This window comes from Podarcis erhardii, assembly GCF_964252035.2.
Source record: "Podarcis erhardii genome assembly, chromosome: 9".
In the NCBI taxonomy this organism is placed as follows: domain Eukaryota; kingdom Metazoa; phylum Chordata; class Lepidosauria; order Squamata; family Lacertidae; genus Podarcis; species Podarcis erhardii.
The window spans coordinates 2825128-2847169 of record NC_138512.1 but is presented as its reverse complement, the minus strand read 5'-3'; the positions used below and the strand labels follow the sequence as shown (position 1 = coordinate 2847169).

Here is a 22042-nt window from a genome sequence, read left to right as displayed (position 1 = left end):
CTCTGCAGGAAGAATTAAGGCTGCATGAAACACATGTGACTAATCTGCAGCACACAGTGGTAGTTATGGCGTGTACCTCCACCTACCTCTAGCATGGTGAAATGCCATGGACTGCATATTTGCTATGGCCAATCACATGCTCTGATTTAGCCTGTGGCACAAGCCCCAAGAAGGCTGGCTACCACTGGCACAGAAGAGAGCCTGTGACTCGAAATAGGAATCTGTAGCTCATATTCCACCAAGCCTCCTAAGTGGAGATTATTATTACCCTCTTTATCTGCATTGAACTAGAAACTATATTTATATATGTACTTATTGCTGATGTTTTTACTGTTGACTGCTTCAGGATGTTTCATGGGAAGAAATTAATAAATGAAATCAATGTTATCTATTTTAAAGATACAGAATGGACTTCAAGCGTATAGAAGAGGCATGGAGAAGCTGAAGACTGAAACACTCGTATGGGAAAATTTCATCTCCCCTCTGGTCAAAATTTAGAATGTAAGTACCTTGAGGCGGAAATTTGTTTTTGTGTTACATTCAGCCTATAAAACACCATGCACATTCATGGCGTGATCATACAATATAACGTTAAATGGGAATGGATTTTCATAGTAGCAGAAGCTGGAACTTCTGCTCCTATGAATGAACTTCTGAGAATGCCCAAGTCTACTTACCTTCCACCCAATGCCAGCATTCTTATAGTAGGGAAAGTTGTCACAAATCCAGCGATAGATCTCACTGAGGGTCATCTTCTTGGCCGGGGATGAATTGATAGCATAAGTGATCAGAGTGGCATAGCTGTAGCGCGGCTTCCCATCCTGGTGGACTGCAGCATCGTCTTTGCTCAAGGTGGCATTGGGGTCAGTGGGGGAGCCAGGAGAGCACTTCCGACCGGCCCCTGGGGGACCTGACTGGGAGGCACCCCCTAATTTCTCAATAGTGGCTCGCAGAGTGAGCTGTGGGAGCCAATCAATGGAAGTGAGGCTGCTTTCCAGATCAGAGGCCATGATGCTGGAGGCAAAAGTGTCTACTGTGGAGAAAGAAAGAGATACAGATAGATGGGGCTGTTGAAATATGATCACATTATATATTTTTTTCTCCTACAAGGAAAAAAACCTCAGTATGGCCAAACAAAAGCTGCATCACCAATAGCTCAGTTTCCAAAGCCACAGACATTACTGCATTTGCTTGGTTATGTGTAAGAACTACTGTATATAGGTCAGGAACAAGATGATAACTTTCTGAGCCAGACTTAAGAGAAGTTAGAACAGGCTTGTATAAAAGTCACTCTTTTCCTTACCTATGGAGAGTAAGCTTCCTCTCCAGGCAACAAGAAAGGGAAGTGCTAAAGAAGTTGAACCACAAATTATTGCAACATGCAGGTGAGCACAGGTAAGCTCATAGAAGTTTGTGTGGGTTAGTTACAATGCATCATAGTCACTTGCCCATATTTGGACATTTAAATTGTATTTCTCAGTGATGTTCTGGATATAGGCGGCAACCATTTTACATGGGGGTTCCGTTCCTGGCCCCCACGTGCATCAGTGCAGAACACATAAGCCCACCCCACCCCACCCCATTAAACCACTGCCCCCATTCCACCCTCTTTTAGGTCCAAAAGGACCCATGCGTCAACTGGACATGCAAAATGGTCACTGCCTGTAAGTATTGTTTTGTTCTGATGCATATCATGACTGCTTTGTTTTACAATTAAAAAGAAGGGTGGAAATACCCCCACCACTCTTATTACAGTGCTTCTGACATGAGAGGAGTGAAATATGCCTTGAAAGGTTAAGCCGCCATGTTGAGTGCACAAGTCCCATGAAATGAGCAGCAGCTACACAAGAGCATTGCCTGCTAGATTCTACCTCATGAGCTGCATCTGTCTGGCTCTCATTCTTTTGCCCTTAGTGTTAAATAAAATCTACTGCTTGAGGCAGGGATAGCACTCGCCCAAAGATTCTGAGATCAACTCTGCAATCTGTGCTATTACCCAGCTAATTTAGGGGAAGGGCACCTCGATGGAAGAAAAGGGATAGCTCTGTAACAACACTTCTCTCCAGTACAGAACTTTCATATACATTTAAAAGACTGGCAGCTAACAAGCTCAGCTAACAGATTAATTAATAAGCAGACAAGTAGTGGCTGAATGACCACCTGGAGGGGAAGGTTTAGTTTCCCTTGCAGGTTATTTCTCTTGTGAGCAGTCCAGCTGAGGCTAGGAAACACCCATCAGAGAATGAACATGACAATTAGTTGTTTCTTTTTAAAAAAACAGGTATTCTAGGATGACAGGGAGCAGTTGCCCCAATCCAAACATGTATGCACTCAATGTATTCTACCACTACTTTCACAACACAAAATGAGCCTATCTGGTCTTGAAGGACTTACACAAGTGTTCAACAGTACTTGTTCCATTACGCTCTCAAACGTGTATGCATCTGCTAGCTTAGACCTGCTTGTCACACTCATAACCTTTAACAGTATTTCACATATGTTTTATCAGTAGTCTTTACAACAACCTTAGAATGGTGGGCTGGTGCTACTGCCTCTGTGTTAGGGGTACATATAGTGAAAACACTGGTCAGTTTGACAATACAGTGGTACCTCAGGTTAAGTACTTAATTTGTTCCGGAGGTCCATTCTTAACCTGAAACTGTTCTTAACCTGAAACACCACTTTAGCTAATGGGGCCTCCCGCTGCCGCTGCGCGATTTCTGTTCTCATCCTGAAGCAAAGTTCTTAACCCAAGGTACTATTTCTGGGTTAGCGGATTCTGTAACCTGAAGCATCTGTAACCCAAGGTACCACTGTACAATGATGTATGAATACCACTGGCCAATCATTATGTATACCCCTTGAGCCATATCAGCATTGAAGTAAGTTACTATAGGATTAAAAGGTTTATGATGATTTACCAAATCATAATTTCAATGGTGCCAAGTTCTAAAATGGTCTAGTGGGGCTCAAGTCCATCACCCCTAATTCCCCTGTCAGAGGCAAATGCCAATTTTAAAACATACGGTATTCAGGTAAATATCAATCCAAGCCTATTGATATCAGGAATGCTATCTCATTAAGCTAAATATAATCTCTTTCCAACAAATTATTGTAATAGGGTTATTTCTCTTACTAATTCCCCATAAAAGAGCCAAGGACATTCTTGACTTTTCCAGGATCTAGAAGCAGTTTTAGCTTTCAATGTTACAGTATTCTTCCTCTAAGTCAGAGAAGCTGTTTCGGAAGGACTGAAAGGGAAGAGCAGAGAAAGCAATTGATAGCCCTTGCAACCAAAGAAAGAGGTAACCCTTAACCCACAAATGAGATTACATACGCATGACAAGATTTGAGGGGAACCAAATCCTTTGCCCTCTACCACATTCTGTGGTTTTTCTACATTTGCATGGATTTTAGCATATATACAACCCTGTTCACAAGGCAATTTGTGTGGTTCAGAAAGGCAATGGGGGAAAAAATAAATATGTCGCTACCTTTCAGCATGAAACAACTAACACATTTCAATGTAAGTGCCATTTTGCTATTGCTCTCCAGAAATCGTGGAGTGCAGTGACTAACATGTGTGACCTTAGGGTGAAAACTGAATCCAGCCCCTAGTCTCAGATTCCCTGCACTGTGAATGCCACTGATTGGTAGAAGGTGGTATTCTGCTTGTCCTGCTCTTCTGCTAAATTCTTTCATCCTTGCCTCATCCTGCCATGGCAAGCCATGCCTCTGAATTCACACAACAGGGTTTGAGAAGCTTTTCACATGCAGTGATGAAAGCATTAAGGTTATAAGCAGGACAGCCAGCCAGGTGCAAAACAGTAGCTGGGGTGGCAGAGCCCATTCAAAATGATGGCTTTGAGCGGAGTCAATTGCCTACTCCACTTGGATGACCTGAACAAAGTACAAACTATACCTGAGTTACTATAGACCAGGGATTTTCAAATTCTAATGTGTGGGGGATGAAAAACTTGTGTTGTTGCTATGGTTAAAAAATTGGGAGTCAGAAATCCTTGCTCATCTACTGCAAATCATCCAGCCATCATTCAAGAAGCCATTGATATATCCTGATCTACCTCCTGCCCACCCCGACTCTGAAGCATTTTTCTAAAAAGCATTGCTCAAGAAGCAAGCAGTGTAGAAGTTCCAAGTACCAGATAGCTTTATCTTCTTAAAGAAAAAATTCTTCTCATGTTCATGAAAAATTGGGTATAAGACTGAACGTTACCTTGAAACACATTGTTCCAGGTGGATGATAAAAACAAGACTCATCTCTCAACAAGACACATCAAGTTACACTTGCTTTTTATTGTTATAACCTGCCCTGGGACCTTATGGTGAAAGGTGGGTAAGCAATCTAATAAATCAATCAAACAAACCCTTACAAAATATTACATTTTGTAAATGAGTCAATTAACCAAATATCTGTGTAACAACAATTTGGCAGCTCTACACATTTTACCCACTATCTATAAACTTAATCCCAAATCTTCTTTCTTAACTGCATTTTCTAATAGTTATTGGGTCATACAGTAGCTTGTCATCTCTTCAATTTTTACAAATACATATACATACTAAAAATATAATATTTGATAAGGAAAATAACAATGACATCTAAACAAGGTGAATTTAAAAGCGAGAAGGGGAGAACACATGGGGTAAAGGACAAGCATCACATGGGGTAAAGGACTTTTAAAATTGGAAACGTATGGATATATGGTTAGGAAGGGGGTTGTCCTACCAATGCTATTTATGAAGTGGAAAGAGGAAATAACATTTTTCTTGTCCTTTCCCATTATCCAGAAACCTTGCTGCATGCACTATAGTGGAATCAGTTGCTCAGGTTCAGGGCTGGAAGGCAACCAGTCACAAACCTGAGCCCTTTCCAGAATAGGCGGGGAAATTTTTAAAAGAGTGGGAAAGAAAAAAAATGTGGTCTCTTTTCCTATTCCGTTCCTGAAAACTCCCCTCCTTCTGAAAGTTCTAACAGCACTACAAGGCTGGCTGGTTGGCAGCTTGAACTGCAGCACAGTTGGAGGCTGCAAACAGACTGAAACATTATTTCCTATTTTTTACCCTTTTGTCCCTCCAATATTGGGCACTTCCACACTTATCAGTGTGGAAATGAAATGGAATTACTCAAAATCATGGTAGTACAGTGGTACCGCGGGTTACATATGCTTCAGGTTACATACGCTTTAGGTTACAGACTCTGCTAACCCAGGAATATTACCTCGGGTTAAGAACTTTGCTTCAGGATGAGAACAGAAATCGTGCGGCGGCGCAGCAGCAGGCCCCATTAGCTAAAGTGGTGCTTCAGGTTAAGAACAGTTTCAGGTTAAGAACAGACCTCCGGAACGAATTAAGTACTTAACCCGAGGTACCTCTGTACTTGCTACATAATGGGGGATTTCCTAGGTAAATTAAGAGAAAACTATTTGTAAAATGTACCAACATCCTGTGAACTTCTAGGAAACTTTGAGAGTGCAAGTCTTTTTTAAAAAAAAATGGTATAAGAGGTTATAAGTGCTTGAGCCAATTGCATCTAACAGTGAGAATACTATAGGTGGGGATTTAGGTCAGGGTGGGGGAGAGATAAAGTTCAAATTCTCTTTTTACAAACACTGATCTCACTGGAAAAAGACTAGAAAAACACCACATAAATATCTGGACAACAACTGAGGAAAAGAACTGGTCTCCGGGTGGGAATGCCTTAAAATGCATTTGGCTGGGCCATAACCATTTTCATCCCTGGTGTTCTACTGCCTGTGAACACACACATCAGTCACATGCAACTAGGCAAAGACCACTGTAGTTGCTTCATCCATGAAGATGCTGATGCCAAAGAGAATTTTAGCTCTACTTGTGTCAAGACTTCATGAAGACAGCATCCTGGTACCACGGAAAGACATACCTCTTCCAACAGAAAGGTAAAACAAGGGGGTTCCAGGCCACTTTCCAGTGGCTTTCCAAATTTCCTTTCCTTTATACGTAGGATGCTGAAGCAACTGGATGTCCACAACACAGAATAAAAATAAACATCATTTGATTTTTAAATAGTCATCCATAAAGTATTTCAGGTTGTTTTACAAGTTATACTAAGAATAAACCCTTGAATCAAGGGTTTGAGGCCTGGCAAGTAGGCAGGGACAAAGAGTCTCATATCCTTATTTTGCATCTAAAGTCATTTACTCTTATTCTAGATGAAAAACACTCTCACATACATATTAACAACTACTAAATGCACTTCAGCCACAAGTAGACTGGAAAAAAGAACAACCCTGTTTAACCACCCTCACTGTGAGGACAACACATGTTTAAAAGAAGTTATGGGTAACTAATCTGTTCTAAAGAATCATGGGTATGCTCCATCCTAGGATTCTGGTACATACTCTTAGTGTTCTAGAACTACTAATTTTAGACTGAGAATATGGAATCAGAAATGCAAGATATTTCAGATATGGTCAAAAGACACACTGGTACTAATCTCAGATTAACAACACCAAATTAAAGAATGCAATTTGAATTTATATTATACAGCTGTATATACAGATAAGACCAAGAAAAAGGTCTTAAAAGTTTGCAAGTTGTAGCTGCCTTCCCACAGTAAGCATAAGATTGTATGGGGTGGGCAGAAACAGCAATGCCTGCACTCTCTTTTTGTGTTATGCCAAACCCTTGTGGCAGTCATGAGGTGACTGGCACAGTCAACAGTAAAATAAGAATATGTAAGACAATTCTCAAAAAACTTTTTTGGACAATATCAAATTCCAACATGAACTTGAAGTCAGTGGTGTCAGTGGCAGCATAGTTAGCTGGCAGGCTACATTCTGAAATGCAGATTGAGGTGTTCACTGATTTTTCAGCTTGGCCCTTCAAGATACAGGCCTCCCCGCACTTATGGGTGATCAACTTGCGGGCAACCGTGTATATGCTTGCTGCCGGGAAATAAATAAATAATTTGCTTGTAACCTGAAATGGCAGGAGAGAGCTGGAAAGCCTTTGTGGCTCATAAGGAGGCCCTTCCCTGAGTCTGAAGTGGACATCAGTGAGCCTAAAGTCCAGAAAAAAGACTCGTGAGGGCTCCAAAATGGCACATGGGAACCATTTTGGAACCCGCTCAACAGCTGTTGGGTGGGAAGCTATATGTACTGCAGCAGGCTCCCTGCAAAACGTAACCTCCGCCTAAGTTGGGAGCTGCTTGCAATTAGTTACTGCCCAGGAAACAATATACAGGCAGTGACCATTTTAGGCACGTCCGATATGTGCATAACCGCACACACATGCATCACACCAAACCCAGGAGTGACCCAAAATGTCACAAAAAGGGATGGATGCAGGCTTTTTCATTCGGTGTTCAGATTATATGCAATTTCACGCAAGCATGCAATGACCCAGAACACAACCCCTGGCCTGTATACTTTTAATATTGGGTTGATTAGTGCTGAGCTTTGCCCAACCCTAATTCCACACTAACTCATCTCTGTTTTTCAACACCCTTCCTTTAAAACCAACTAGTATTGCCCTTTTTTTCTAAACCCTCAGAAGATAACCCATACCCCCAAGAAAACACCAAACATCAGAGAGATTAGTGGTCATGCCTGCCATACATTTCTATTTTGATATAAAAGATGTTCTATGGCAGCTTAAAGACAAACAGATTCATTGAAGCACAAGTCTATGTTATCAGACACTGTCCTGTGTTTTCTGTGACGGACTAGACTAGAATGTTTCCTACTATGGAATTTGTCCCAGTTTCTGTTCAGATTAAATGAACTATTTTGCCCCCTTATAACTGATTAGGATTAAAGTACTTTGTTATGGGGTTGTGAGATTAGCTATGCTGCACCTTCCAAGACTAGCCAAAATGTTTTTGCACTCATTTTGAACTGGGCATCTGCAACCACTGCAGGGCTAGAAGTAAGACAGACTCAAAAATAAAGACCACTAGAGCCTCAAGTGTCAGTTAGCACAGGCTAAAGAAGTCTTCCACATCTTAATTCTCTGGCTGGCTGGCTGGGGCTGATGAGAGTTGTAGTTCAAACTATCTAAAGGAAAGCAGGCTGGGGAAGGCTGCCCTAGAAGATGATACAAAAAAGTAAACATTTTTGGGAGAAGTGGATAGTAGGAAGGAGAATTAGTTATTGAAATAAAAAGACTATTCTCAAATACAACAGTGTTATGAATGCCACAAGCAGACACAAAGAAAAAAACCTTGACAAAGGGAAAGAGCTGGGAGAAGCACAACAATGTAGGAAGAAATGAGAACATTAATGATGACGGTGAGAAATTTCAAGACCCAAAAGATTCAGGTAAGGATTTTGAACTTGATGCAATAAACATAAAAAACCCACTAAATGGAACGGGGAGCTGACATTTGAACCGAGACACTATAGCAGCAGATGAAGATAAAAGTCTCCTCCTCAATGTGTCATGGGAGTAAAAAGAAGAAAACTACTACGTGCAGTTCAGTCTGGGAAAACCCCAGCAAATCTACAATTATCTATGCCTATTGTACAGTATTTGCAGTTTGTAAAATTCTGGATGCCCCATGGGGAATGAACTATAAAATATTCAGATAGAAAGCTTTAGTGATAGAGCATATACCATGGATTTTTGCACACACATTTTGCAACTTTATCACAAATTATTTATGGCTTGCATCTGAAGAGTGTGGCCAAACTAGATGCTACACACAGGTGTATGTAACCTCGCCCCTACATTTTTTAAAGTAAAAACACACACCCTAAAAGTAGTGAAATGGTGATCCTGGGGAGCTGCTTAACTCTAGCCCCACCAGCTGTTTTTTCACTCAAAATATAAATACCCTCCCAAGCTACTTTTCCACTTGTAATGTGACGTGCTGTTTTTTTTTGAGGGGGGGATAATGTCTGAGTGGGAAAATGACCTGAGGTAAAGGGTTAAATGGCCCCTACTCCAAGTTCCTCAAATTATACTTTCAGCTTTGTAAAGATACATTTGGTTGGCTTTCATTTTTTTAAGTTGCAAAAAAATTATATGAAACATAATAAATGTAATATCTGATTTCAGAGTACTATGGTTGCAAAAACAACCATCAGGGCCAAACTGCAGAAATCAGTGTTTGAAATTCTCCAGGTGCCAGGTGCATTTTGCTAATGGCATGGGTCCAATTGCAACTATGTGGAGATATCTGGGTGCCAGGTTGTCAACCACAGTTTAGAAACCTCTGCCTTAGTCCATAGTTCCCACTGTGTATGTTTCTTCTTCTTGCATACTGGGACAAGTGAATTGTTATAAGAGCAAGGTACAGTCAAGCAACATAGTTGAGATCACAGAATTGTAGTGTTGGAAGTAACCCCGAGGGGCATCTAGTCCAACCCCTTGGCAAATAGACATTCCATTGTGGCAACCGAAACCTAGATTTAAGGTGCCATTTGGTGCCTAGCTTATGTATCTGAGTATCCAACACTGGAAGAAATACCACTGTTGCTAATTTCTGTTAGTAAACACTCATAAAAGGTTGATATTTATGAGCATTTACTCTGAAATCTAAAAGGACAGTTTAACCATAACAAGGGGATGAATGAAAGGGTCCCTATCTCTTCGCAGCAATGGCAAATTAAAGCACTAGAGTCAAGTGTTCAAAAGTTAGAGCCATAATTAGAGCAACACTTACAATAAAAATCTTTACTCCAGAGCAGTGTTTCCCAACCTGTAGGTTATGACCCACAAGTGAGTCACAGGCTTTGTAAGTTTTCACAAAATAATTATTACTTTTATCCCTCTTAACCAGTACAAGGAATACCTCTTACAACATTTTGCTGGCATTTTATAGTGCTGCGTTGGCACTTATAACGGAACAGCGGAAAGGCTAAAGTCTTACATTTTAACACTTGGGAATTACTCTATTGTGACAGATCCAGCAACAGTTTGCCACAAAGGTGTTCTAAGCAGCCTGCACATCAGAGGCAAGCTGTAATAGTCACTCACAACAACCCTTTGTACGAGCACCTTGTGGTGAACGACCGCTGGATCGGCTTCCAGGATTAGTTACTTGTTAAGTCAAAGGGGATTTGAAGTTTGCTTTGTCAAAATTTGTCCACTATCCTTCTGCAGAAATAACACCAGAAATCTGAGTGATGTCACTCAAAGTTGCCTTTATCTGTGCAAAGAAGAAAAACAACACACTGAACTGTTGTGTGACAGGACCCTCAAATGTAAATTATCGGAACTGAAGTTATGAAAATTTTGGCTTCGTGTTACCAAAATTACTCAGTTACCACTGAGTATCCTGAGCTTCCTGATGAAGCAATATCTGTGTTGCTGCCATTTAGTAGTACATGCAAGACAGGTTTTTCAGCAATGACTGCTATGGGGACAAAAAAAGTAGCAAGCGATGTATCAATAAAGATTTGAGGCTGTGTCTAACAACTAACAAACTCTGCACTGACTTGCTCATTGGCAAAATTCAATTCTAACACCCCACTGATAAATTGACTTTATCATGAATAAAACTATTAAAAATATTCATTTGCTTGTTATCTCCAACACTGATTTTGTAACCGTATGTTTTTAGAACAATTTTAATAGTTTATGAAGCAATACCCTGCAATCCTATGATTAGTGTTCTTACATTCCCATTTTTTTAAAAAAAAATTATGAGTAACTGTACGTACTACACATATTTCAACAAATTCCACATGAATAGGCGCATTAAGGAAATTTTTGCTTGGATGCCTTGAGCAATGGTTATAGAATACGCAAAGCTGAAGTTAAACTGCACGAAACCATCAGTTGCCATAAGGTTCAGAGTTTATGTGACAATAAATTGATGGGTCACCATTATCAAGTAAATTTGGACTTGTGGTTCACCATATCAAAAAGTTTGGGAACCACTGCTCCAGAGCACTATGTGCCAGGTTGTATTTGACTATAGAGCACAATAGTTAAAAGTCCCAGGAGGCACGAGGGTGAGGGGAAAGATATACACTAATAAATAACAACAATAATAATAACTAACAGGTACCGTAACTACTACTAGACAAATAACAATAATAAATACAGTGGAACCTTGGGTTAAGAATTTAATTAGTTTTGGAGGTCTGTTCTTAACCTGAAACTGTTCTTAACCTGAAGCACCACTTTAGCTAATGGGGCCTCCCGCTGCCGCCGCACGATTTCTGTTCTCATCCTGAAGCAAAGTTCTTAACCCGAGGTACTATTTCTGGGTTAGCGGAGTCTGTAACCTGAAGCGTCTGTAACCTGAAGCATCTGTAACCCGAGGTACCACTGTAACAGGTAACTACTACTAGAGTCTGATAAACCAGGAAAGTCTAGATACTATCAGAACACACATATGATCCACTGGATCCCATGTCATGCCTTTTTTTTCTAAGCTGACAAGCCTAACTAACTGTGAACTGCATCCTGCTTCAAATTTCTATCCGCCTCTTTAAGGATTACAAGCCATAAATCCATTAACTGTCATTCCTGCAGATACCTTCAAATGACAGTCAAGGTATTACAGCACACAGCAATACACAGGACTTCCTGTATGTTTATGAACTGCCTGCACTTTCCCTCATATTCTCAGACAGAGAAATGGGGGAGAAAATCTTCTGCAGATGGGCAGCATGCCATTCACATTCAGAAGCCATGGTGGCTTTGTACAGATCTCCCTTCTGTACCAAATTCCAGGCCAAGACTAAATTTTCTGACTATATATATGCGGAAACAGGCCAACCTACACTATTGTATGTTCTAAACTCTGCTAGTCAAGTGGATGTAAACCTGCACTGCTATCAGCATTTCTATCATCACCTTGAATCTAATGAAGAACCCTGCATGAAGGAACCAAAGAAGATGAAGACTCAGGCTTGTACCATTGTCATGCACCATAATCAATTAGGTCATACAACATTTTCTCCCATCCTCAAAACCAACTAGATATCTATGGAGCAGCATTAGAAATTCCCTAGGTGCCAGGTGCATTTTGCAACTGGCACAGGTCCAATTAGATCTCTAGATGCCAGATGGGTGACTGACATCTCCATCTGGCTGGCCAGTCTAGCTTTCTTAAGCAGGTAAGCAGAAGAGCTTATTTAATGCATTTATAGCCCACTTTTTTCTCCATGGAGTACATGGTTCACCTTCAGTTAATCCCTACAACAACCCTGTGAGGTAGGTTAAGAGGCTGTGCCTGGCCCAAGGTCACCTAGTGAGCTTCATGGCTGAGTGGGGATTTGAACCCTGATCTCCCAGGGCCTAGTCCAACACTCTAACCACTACACCACACTGGCTTCCTAGAGGACTTCTGCTATGGTGCATCTCTATAAATTAAGTAGGTAAATATGGGGAAAGCAGAATGTCACTTCAAGAATTCTGTAATATTTTCGTTGAAACTTGAATTTGATTTATTCTGGATTGTTTTATTTGATGTTTTAATGTGTTGTGAACCACTTTGAGATTTTTTATTTAAAATATAAAGCAGTATAGAAATGAAATTATTAATAATTACTAACAACAACAACTTTCAGTGGAAAAAATGGTGCCTATACATTTTGTTGTGGTGACCATAATCTAGGTTTAAGATGCTATTTGGCAATTACCGTAGCTTATACAGTGGTACCTCTGGATACGCACACCTCCAGCTGTGTATCCTTCAGGATGCGAATGTGGCAAAACCAGAAGTATTTTTTCTGGGTTTCGCCACGCACGCATGCACAGAAGCAGTCCCTCCGATTGCGGAAACTTCGGGATCCGACCAGAGCTCCGGAACAGATCCTGTCTGCAACCGGACATACCACTGTAAATCTGAGTTTCTAACACTGCTACAGAGGAAACTTTTATTAATTACTATTTTATTTTATTTTATCACACTCATTTTAAAGTTTGCTTGATATTTGTTTTACTATTATATACAAAATGAATAATTTGTACTCAAAACTAGAGTAAGTTACATTTTGTTGTTAAGTAACTTTGAATAACCTTTGAAAAAGTGTGATATAAAAAGTTAAAAGCTCTTCTGTATTATTCATTCACATATTTGAGATATTAAGATGTTGTTTTCAAACCCTCTAGGCAGAAGGCAAAAGGACCACTGACCTAAAGGACTTACAAATTTAATGAAACTAGACAAAATTCAATTAAAAATGGATTTCAAGCATCCACCTATATAAACTGGAAGAACTTTCACAAGAGGCAGAGGTAATCACAAACAGATTTCAAAGTAACAATATTCAGATTTTCAAATTGTTTTTCAATTCTAAAGACCATTATTCTGATCCCTCTGCCTTAGACACATTACTTTTTAAAAACCCCAATTAAATAAACATGCAAAGAACCAGCATCATCTCCAATTATCTTTCATTATTGCTTAGGCAATTTCACCTATAACCATCCGATTGCATGGAGCCCGGACAGCCCCGTGGTTTTCCACGGATCTGAGGGCAATGAAACAATCGTTGAGACGGCTAGAGCGCCGGTGGCGGATAACTCATTCCGAATCTGACCGGACACAGGTTAGAGCTCAACGTCGAGCCTACCAAGTGGCGATAGCGACGGCGAAGAAGAATTTCTTCACCGCCTCTATTGCATCTGCAGAAAACAGCAGCAGGAGACTTTTTCAGGTGGTTCACAATTTAGTGGAACCACCTGCAACATCGGGGCCCAGTACGGGCCACATGTTCTCCTGCAATGATTTTGCAAAGTTTTTTGCAGATAAAATCGCTCAGATTCGGGAAGAAGTAGACTCCACCGTGGGAGCAGGGCCGGGGCGGGAGAGTGCTAGAGTTCTGTCTAGTCAAGTTGAGTGGGATCAATTCCAATCTGTTACCTCCGAGGATGTGGACAGGCTGCTTGGACGAGTGAAGCCAACCACCTATCTTATGGATCCTTGCCCATCCTGGCTTATAAAAGCTAGCCGGGAAGGACTGGGCGATGGGCTTTGTGGGGTGGTGAATGCTTCCCTCCATGAGGGAGCCTTCCCAGACCCGCTGAAAGAGGCGGTTATTAAACCGCTTCTTAAAAAACCATCTTTAGATGCGGCCACGATGGCCAATTATCGCCCAGTTTCAAATCTTCCATTCTTGGGCAAGGTGATTGAGCGAGCGGTGGCCGAACAACTCCAGGCACGCCTGGAAGAAGCGAACCATTTGGATCCCTTCCAATCAGGATTCAGGCCTCATCATGGGACTGAAACTGCCTTGGTCGCACTGGTTGATGATCTTCAGCGGGCTAGGGACAAAGGTGAGAGCTGTTTCCTAGTTCTGCTGGATCTCTCAGCGGCGTTTGATACCATCGACCATAACATCCTTCTGGACAGTCTTGAGGGGCTGGGAGCTGGGGGCACTGTCATACAGTGGTTCCACTCCTTCCTCCTGGGCCGTGTTCAGAGAGTGGTGGTGGGGGATGAGTGTTCAGACCCCTGGGCTCTCACTTGTGGGGTGCCTCAGGGTTCTGTCCTTTCCCCCATGCTTTTCAACATTTACATGCAGCCGCTGGGAGAGATCATCAGGAGGTTTGGGCTGGGTGTTCATCAGTATGCGGATGATACCCAGCTCTACCTCTCTTTTAAATCAGAACCAGTGAAGGCGGTGAAGGTCCTGTGTGAGTGTCCGGAGGCGGTTGGAGGATGGATGGCGGCTAACAGATTGAGGTTGAATCCTGACAAGACAGAAGTGCTGTTTTGGGGGGACAGGAGGCGGGCAGGTGTGGAGGATTCCCTGGTCCTGAATGGGGTAACTGTGCCCCTGAAGGACCAGGTGCGCAGCCTGGGAGTCATTTTGGACTCCCAGCTGTCCATGGAGGCACAGGTCAAATCTGTGTCCAGGGCAGCTGTTTACCAGCTCCATCTGGTACGTAGGCTGAGACCCTATCTGCCTGCGGACTGTCTCGCCAGAGTAGTGCATGCTCTGGTTATCTCCCGCTTGGACTACTGCAATGCACTCTACGTGGGGCTACCTTTGAAGGTGACTCGGAAACTACAACTAATCCAGAATGCGGCAGCTAGACTGGTGACTGGGGGCGGCCGCCGAGACCATATAACACCGGTCTTGAAAGACCTACATTGGCTCCCAGTACGCTTCCGAGCACAATTCAAAGTGTTGGTGCTGACCTTTAAAGCCCTAAACGGCCTCGGTCCAGTATACCTGAAGGAGCGTCTCCACCCCCATCATTCTGCCCGGACGCTGAGGTCCAGCGCCAAGGGCCTTCTGGCGGTTCCCTCATTGCGAGAAGTAAAGCTACAGGGAACCAGGCAGAGGGCCTTCTCGGTAGTGGCGCCCGCCCTGTGGAACGCCCTTCCAGCAGATGTCAAAGCGATAAACAACTACCTGACATTCAGAAGACATCTTAAGGCAGCCCTGTTCAGGGAAGTTTTTAACGTGTGATATTTTATTGTATTTTTGCTTTCTATGGAAGCCGCCCAGAGTGGCTGGGGAGGCCCAGCCAGATGGGCGGGGTATAAATAATAAATTATTATTATTATTATTATTATTATTATTATTATTATTATTATTATTATTTTTTTACAACAAGCCTTTTTAGACTTTTGGGCCATGATCCTAAACAGACTTGTTTTACTTTTGAGTTAACATGCATAGATTATGGAATTAAAACTCAAAATCCTTGCTAATCATCGTTAACTTGCAAGTTCACAATTCTCAGTGCTATGTAAGAGATGCCAGAGGAAGTAGATTGCTTACTCTGACATATCAAGAAGATGAATCTAGGTAACTTTTAATTAATTTTCTCAGATCTATAAACTGATATTTGGGGGGATTCCTGATTTTCAAGTTGTGGGACATTAATTAAAGTTATGAAGAAGTACACTGTGAGATGGTCCAAGCTTCTTCCTCACATTCCTTTTCCCACCTTTTGCTTACATACCTGGGTCACAACAATTGAACTACTCCACCAAAATACAGGCTGGAGGCATTGATCAGGTAACTGTCCCCCCTGATTTTCCATTCCTCACAGCCAAATTTTATAATAGACAAATTCTTATTTTATTTGCAGTGAACTATTTAGATGCCATATATTGGGCGTTTTAGCTCTCCAGAAAAATCTACCTGTCCAACTGGGATGCTCCGTGAAAGTTTAAATGTAGGGCTGTTACTCAGCTAAAGAAATCTGAGTCCATTAACTTCATGTGTTTTAGATCATTAATGACATCTGCATAAAATCTGCACACATGAAAAAGCAGTAGTTCTAAAGAAAAAAAGCATGTTACAGCCTGCCTTGAAAAGTGGTTGCCTCTCTTACAGAGAGAGGTTGGATAGCCCCCAATCAAGGATGCTGTAGCCATATATTTCCTGAAGCAGGGATTAGGGCTAGATGTCTTCTGAGGTCCCTTCTGACATACCTTCTGTTTTCAGATGATGCAATTGCCCATGTCACAGCAAGTGTCATCTAAAAAAGGCATCCCCCCTTCACATAGAAAGGAATACCTTTTTGTCATGTGGCCTTTTTAAAATAATTACTTGAACCAAAAACAATCAATCTGTTCCTAAAACACACTCCCTATTAAGCAGAGGAATTATGTTCATTTATCAAAATGCTTTCCATTGATTAAACTAACTATTAGTCAATTAAAATACTGCAGGTTAAAAAAAAATCAGGCATGGGCAATTAATTTTAAACGATTGGGCAGTTTTGAATTTACATCGATTACATTCAGAAGAATCCCATAACTCCTCCTGTGAATACTTTTACTGGGAATACTCTAACAGTAATTACAACAAGGAATCTTTTGAATTTAAGATTGCTTTTCAACTGATTTAATCCCAAAGTGGATGGAGATGTCAGAGGTACACCTTAAGTTAGTATTCCTATTTTTTCCTCAAAGTGATCACTGTCAATGGAATCTATAAAAAGCACTATCTGAAGTGGTCGCCCCTTAGGCTTCTATTTCCTACCAGGAGCAGCTGCAGTGTGTAACTTGCTCTACTACGCACTGCTGCCAAAAGGATTCCACGACCTGAGATTTAACTCTCCCATCCCAGGACATGGGCACCAAAATTTGTCTGTAATACTCAGTAAAGTAGGAAGATCAAATCAAGGACGGCACTAGTGGAATGAATGCAAGGCCTTCAAATGCACTTGATTTCACATACTGCAGATGGATTTCTCAGTCCAAATCCAGATCATACTCTGACACAAATCAATGAGCAATAGCTAAAATCTCTGGGTTCTGTAGTCCCAATCATTAACATGCATTAGAATCCCTATTATTCCCCTTTGAAATAATGAAGGAAAGAGAATTAACCTAACATACACCAAAAACAAGAAGATTCACACTTGAGAGACTTAACATAGTCTTATCATCTGAAGCTTATGTCTCACACAGAGTTCAGCATGTACAGGATTATGCTGACACCATCCGAGTTCAGTTGCATTAATGGTGTGATGTTACCTCTGAAGTAAATAATCACACACACTGCCCATTAACTTTCAGTCACTGTGAATCTTTCCTCACAGACTCCTAAATGGTAAGATATATACATACCCCTGACCCCTACCCAGACCCAACGTGCTGAAAAACAGTGTGTTGCTTACAATTCCTTGAGACAGGCTCTCCACTAGAAAAATCAAACAGGTGAATTATTATTTTTTAAATGGCAAGCAACATATTCCAGAAAGCAAGCCAGCAAAACATACAGAGAAAGGAGGCATAGAGGCTTCTAAGTCAGAATATTGAGAGAAAGAAAATATAACAAGGAAGAATGCTGGGGAGAAAAGACAGGAAAATAGACAAGGCAAGATATGTGATGCAATATTGTCACTCACGTTAAGATTTTCTGCAGTGGATGCGTCTGGACTTATTTCAACGAGAGATGTCCTTCACACTCTGCACATAGGCCTCATGCTCAAAAGTGATGCTGCTGTGGATTTTTCTGAGTTGTGAACACAGAGGTAGAGATCAGCTTTGGGTTTCCAAACCCTTAAGCTACAGGTATATATATTCCTCCTCTCTCCTGCTGACTAGGCTTGAAAGATGTCACGTCTGTTCTCCTCCTTTTCTTTGTTGGTGAGTAGCTATAAATGGGAACAACTTTCACCTCCTTTGGTAATTAAGAGTTCCTTATTTTCTTCAAGCTAACACACACCCCATTAGAAATCTTGGGGAACAAGCATCTTTTTCGTTTATCCCAAGGAGGATTTGTTTTTCCTTTTAAACGGCTGCGGGTCCTCCTCTCTGACAGCTGTTTGATACTATCCCGTTTCCTCGGGCTGTCAAGCGTCCCCTTCCCCTTCACAAAATGGGCTGGGGGGGGGCTGCTCCTTCTTGCTTGACTAGCGTGAGGAACTTATTTATAAAGTCGGCGGCTCCAACAGGCCAGGGGGAAATCGGCTTCGTTTTCTTGTCGGCGAGCAGGTAGGTACCGATTTTAAGTTGCAGGAGAGAATTTAAGAGGGAAGTGGTGGCTGTGGCTGTGGCGGCGGCGGCGGCGGCGGGGGGGGGGCGGTTTAAAATAAAAATACGACGGCGCGAGAGACGAGGTCGGTCCTTGCTCCCTCCCCTCTGGCGGCCGCTACGAGCTCTCCTTCCCGGCCGGGGCTCCTTTCCCTTCCATTCCGCCGAGAGGGGCCTTCAAATCCTCGGTCGGAGGCCGAGGCGGGCAAGGCGAACTTGCGGGAGCGGACAACTGACCCAGACGCCGCGGGGCCTAGCTGCGCGCTGGCTGCCCTTGGCCTCGGCGGGGGAGGGAGGCGGGGGGCGGGCGGGCGGGCGGGGGGGGCGCTCCTCCTCCTGGGCCTCCGCCTCCCCGAGATGATCCCCTCCGCGGCGCCGGGAGGGCTCTTTCCCCGCGAGCCCGGGGCCGGGGAAGGGAGGGCGGGAGGAAGCGGGGCGGGGGTGGCGCTCGCTCGCTCGCTCGCTCGCTTGCCACGGGAGGCCGCGGCGGCTCCTGGGCCTGGCGCTGGCGCTGCTGCTGCTGCTGCTGCTGCTGCCCGGGCTGAGGCCCGCTCCCGGGGGTCTTCCCGAGCGGGGCGGCGGCTAGGCAGACCCTCGGCAGGCCCCGGCCTCGCTGCTGCTGCTGCTGCTGTGCTGCCGCCTGTCGCTCGCTCCGTGTGCTCCGGGGCTGCGGCTCCACTGCAGGCCCCGGCTCCTCCCCGGCCTCCGCTCCGCCTCCCCCGGCTCCCTCCAGGCCGCGCCACCCCCGCCTCCCCGCCTTAAGGTGGCTCCTCTCGCAGGAGGCGGCGGCGGCGGCGGCGGGGCCCCGGCAGAGGGGAAGCCAACCCGCTGCTTCCCCATCTCCTGACGGAGGCGCTTCCGTCGCCTCCTTCGCAGCCTCAAACACCCCTTTCCCCTCACGGAAAGCGCCAACGGCCCACACCCCCTTCCACCGCGCGTGCCCCCCCCCCGGCCGGTCGGCGGGGGGGGCTCCGGATTTGCCGCCCTCGCCCCCCCCCGTCCGGGTGTCTCCCCTCAGCTTTTCCCGCGAGTAGACTCGGCTCCCCGGTTTAAGTTTGAAACGTGCAAATGGGGGGGGGGGGGGAGCTGAGCCCTTGTCGTAAACGAGGAGCTCGTATTTCGGAGTTGCGCCCAGAACTGGGCAGGAAATACACCATCTCATGGTGGGCAGAGAAATCGCGGACGGCTGTGCGTCTGAATGTACTTTGTAAAACCCGCCGTGTCTTTCCATAAAAAAGGGGAAGCATAAAGCACTCCCTGCAGGAGCACCTGGTGGCAAACCATAACCAGGTCTGCCGCCAGAGTTAGCTAATAGTTTAAGGGTGATCTGATGCATTTGCTTAGGCTCAAGTCAACATTTGCCCACTGCTGTTACTTTTCTGATGAAGTTTGGGAGGGTGGGGAAACCCATCTGCAACTGATGTCACTCAAAGTTGTATTTGGGCAAAAAGGACAAAAACTTTCTGGACTGTCATGTTGCAAGGCCCTCGAAGATACATCGTTTGCAAGTGTGGTTCTCTAGATTTTGACTTTGTTACCAAAATTACTCAGTTATGACGTGAGTATCCAGACCTTACTGACAAAGCAATATCTGTGATGCTGCCATGTGCATGTGTCATTTGGACACGTGTCAGTCGGTTGTTGCGTGTATGTATCTTTGTGAGACATCCTTTTCAGCACTGACTATCTGACAATCATCAGATCTGACATTGAACTACTTGTGGCAAAATGCAAGCTCAGCCATCTCACTGAGGCTTGCCAAAATGGACTTTATCATAAATAAAAGTATTAAAAATATTCATAGCTTGTTATTTTATTATTTTCACATATGTATACAAGAAGCAACAATCAATATTCAACCATCCCACCCCCACTGAAGCACAAAATTTATACTTAATTACATTTCACTTTCAAGTTATTTTAAGTTTTTAAACAAAGGCATCATTCCACAAGTTGTAATTTGTCCTTGGAGGCCTAGGACATCGTTTTTCAAACTGTGGTCTTCAAGCTTCATTCAGGTGGTCCATTGTATATTTGCATTACATATTCATATTGACTTTTAATTTTATTTCTATTGCTCCTTTTGTTTCTTAGATGAAGTCTATGGAATTCAAATTGTAATTCAATACAATGTTATACAAGAAATAAAATCAGCAATAAATATTCAATTAAAAATCACACAGCATCTCACAGTGTGTGTTACAATTGCTTCAAGAAACAGACAAATGATTACATGGTCCACCAAGAAGACCCTTACCAATATTCAAGTGGTCTGTGGGGGCATGAGAGGGAGTTTGGGAACTGCTGATTTAGGATAGAAGTCTCAGGTGATTAAAATAAAGCCAATACATGGGGAAAGTGAAAAACATCCCAAATTTTTGCCTGGAAGAAAATTCTCTCTGATTTAAGCACAAAATTTATTTCAACAATTTAGCACAGACAAGAAGACCAGCAGGCGATAGCTGGAGAAGCAGCTAATTTTTTATGCCTAACCCTCCATGCACCCATGTTTTGTTATGCCACCACATGACCATGGCAGCCATTTTGTAACTGATGCCCACAGCAGTCTCTCAAAATTCAAAAAGTGCCCACTGGTCCAAAAAGGTTGTTGACTCCTACTTTACAGTTACTTCTGCAAAACTGAAAAGCGCTCGGCAGGATGCTAGAGAGTCCCAGAGGATTTGGGATGAGTAGAAACTTAGTTTGGGGTTCCCATCCCATGTTCCGGGGAGCTGGGGGAGCTAGTACTGTAACCAGCTTCAGCCTTGTACAGCCACAGGAAGGATTTAGGAATTATCCTGTTTTAGATCAGGCTTCCTCAACCTTGTCCCTCCAGATGCTTTTGGCCTACAAGTCCCATGATCCCTAGCCAGCAGGACCAGTGTTCAGGGATGATGGGAATTGTAGTCTCAAAACTACAAGGCGGGCCGAGGTTGAGGAAGCCTGTTTTAGATCATATGGGAGCAATAATCATAGGTATTGAACCTCAGTTACAACATAACTGAGTAGTAAGTAAGAATCCCTGAAGGTTTGAAAGCTGCTGCTTCCTAATGCCAAGTGGAAACAGGTGACCTCCTTGACACACCAGGGGCTGCTCCAAACCAGCAGCAACATGAGTGGCAGGGGGTAGAGTGGCCTGTGCCACTTTAGGGGGCACATGGTAGAGTCCTCTTTCGAATGCTCCCTTCACATACAAGAATTCCTGAGGTGGGGTGGGGTTCCACCCCCGCTCTTCCCCGGTTGGTCTTGCTTGCAAGGCGTCTTTGAGAGGCGGGGAATGAATCTCTGGTTGTACCAGTCCTTCAAGCACCGCATTCTGCTGCACGTGGAAAGAAGGTTATAGAGAGGAAACCGGCGCAGAACCAAGGAGGAAAATAGCCGGGTCGGTGGTGTGTATTGTAAGGGCTGAGTAGGCCAAGGCCAGCTAAGAGTTGCTGCAAGCCGGCCATGACGCGCTTTGCACAATGGCAGGGTTGGCGCTGAGTGGGAAGGGAGGCATCTACGTCTCGATGCGCAGCAATATTCCGGGGCAGGGAGCGGGCCGGGCTCCAGAGGCGAGCACCTGTTGCGATCCGCAGGCCGGCCAGTATCTCTTTTTTCCGGAACAATGAGGACTAGGCGCGCCCTTTGGGAGACGCC

The 22042-nt window shown here is 43.6% G+C and overlaps 1 protein-coding gene across 2 annotated transcripts in view; it reads right to left on the bottom strand.

Annotated features, from left to right (window-relative positions):
• The window catches only part of FOXJ2 (forkhead box J2), a 32627-nt gene extending 13934 nt beyond the window's left edge, over nt 1–18693 (bottom strand). The window contains exons 1-2 of one of the 2 annotated variants that reach the window (XM_081876335.1): nt 17776–18693; nt 678–1033 (exon numbers count right to left, since the gene is read on the bottom strand). In XM_081876335.1, coding sequence (XP_081732461.1) covers nt 678–1010 — 333 coding nt within the window. In that variant the 5' untranslated portion in view covers nt 1011–1033; nt 17776–18693. The remainder of the gene's footprint in view (nt 1–677; nt 1034–17775) is intronic. The other variant, XM_081876334.1, reaches the window with a different exon arrangement.
• Between the last annotated feature and the right edge of the window lie 3349 nt (nt 18694–22042).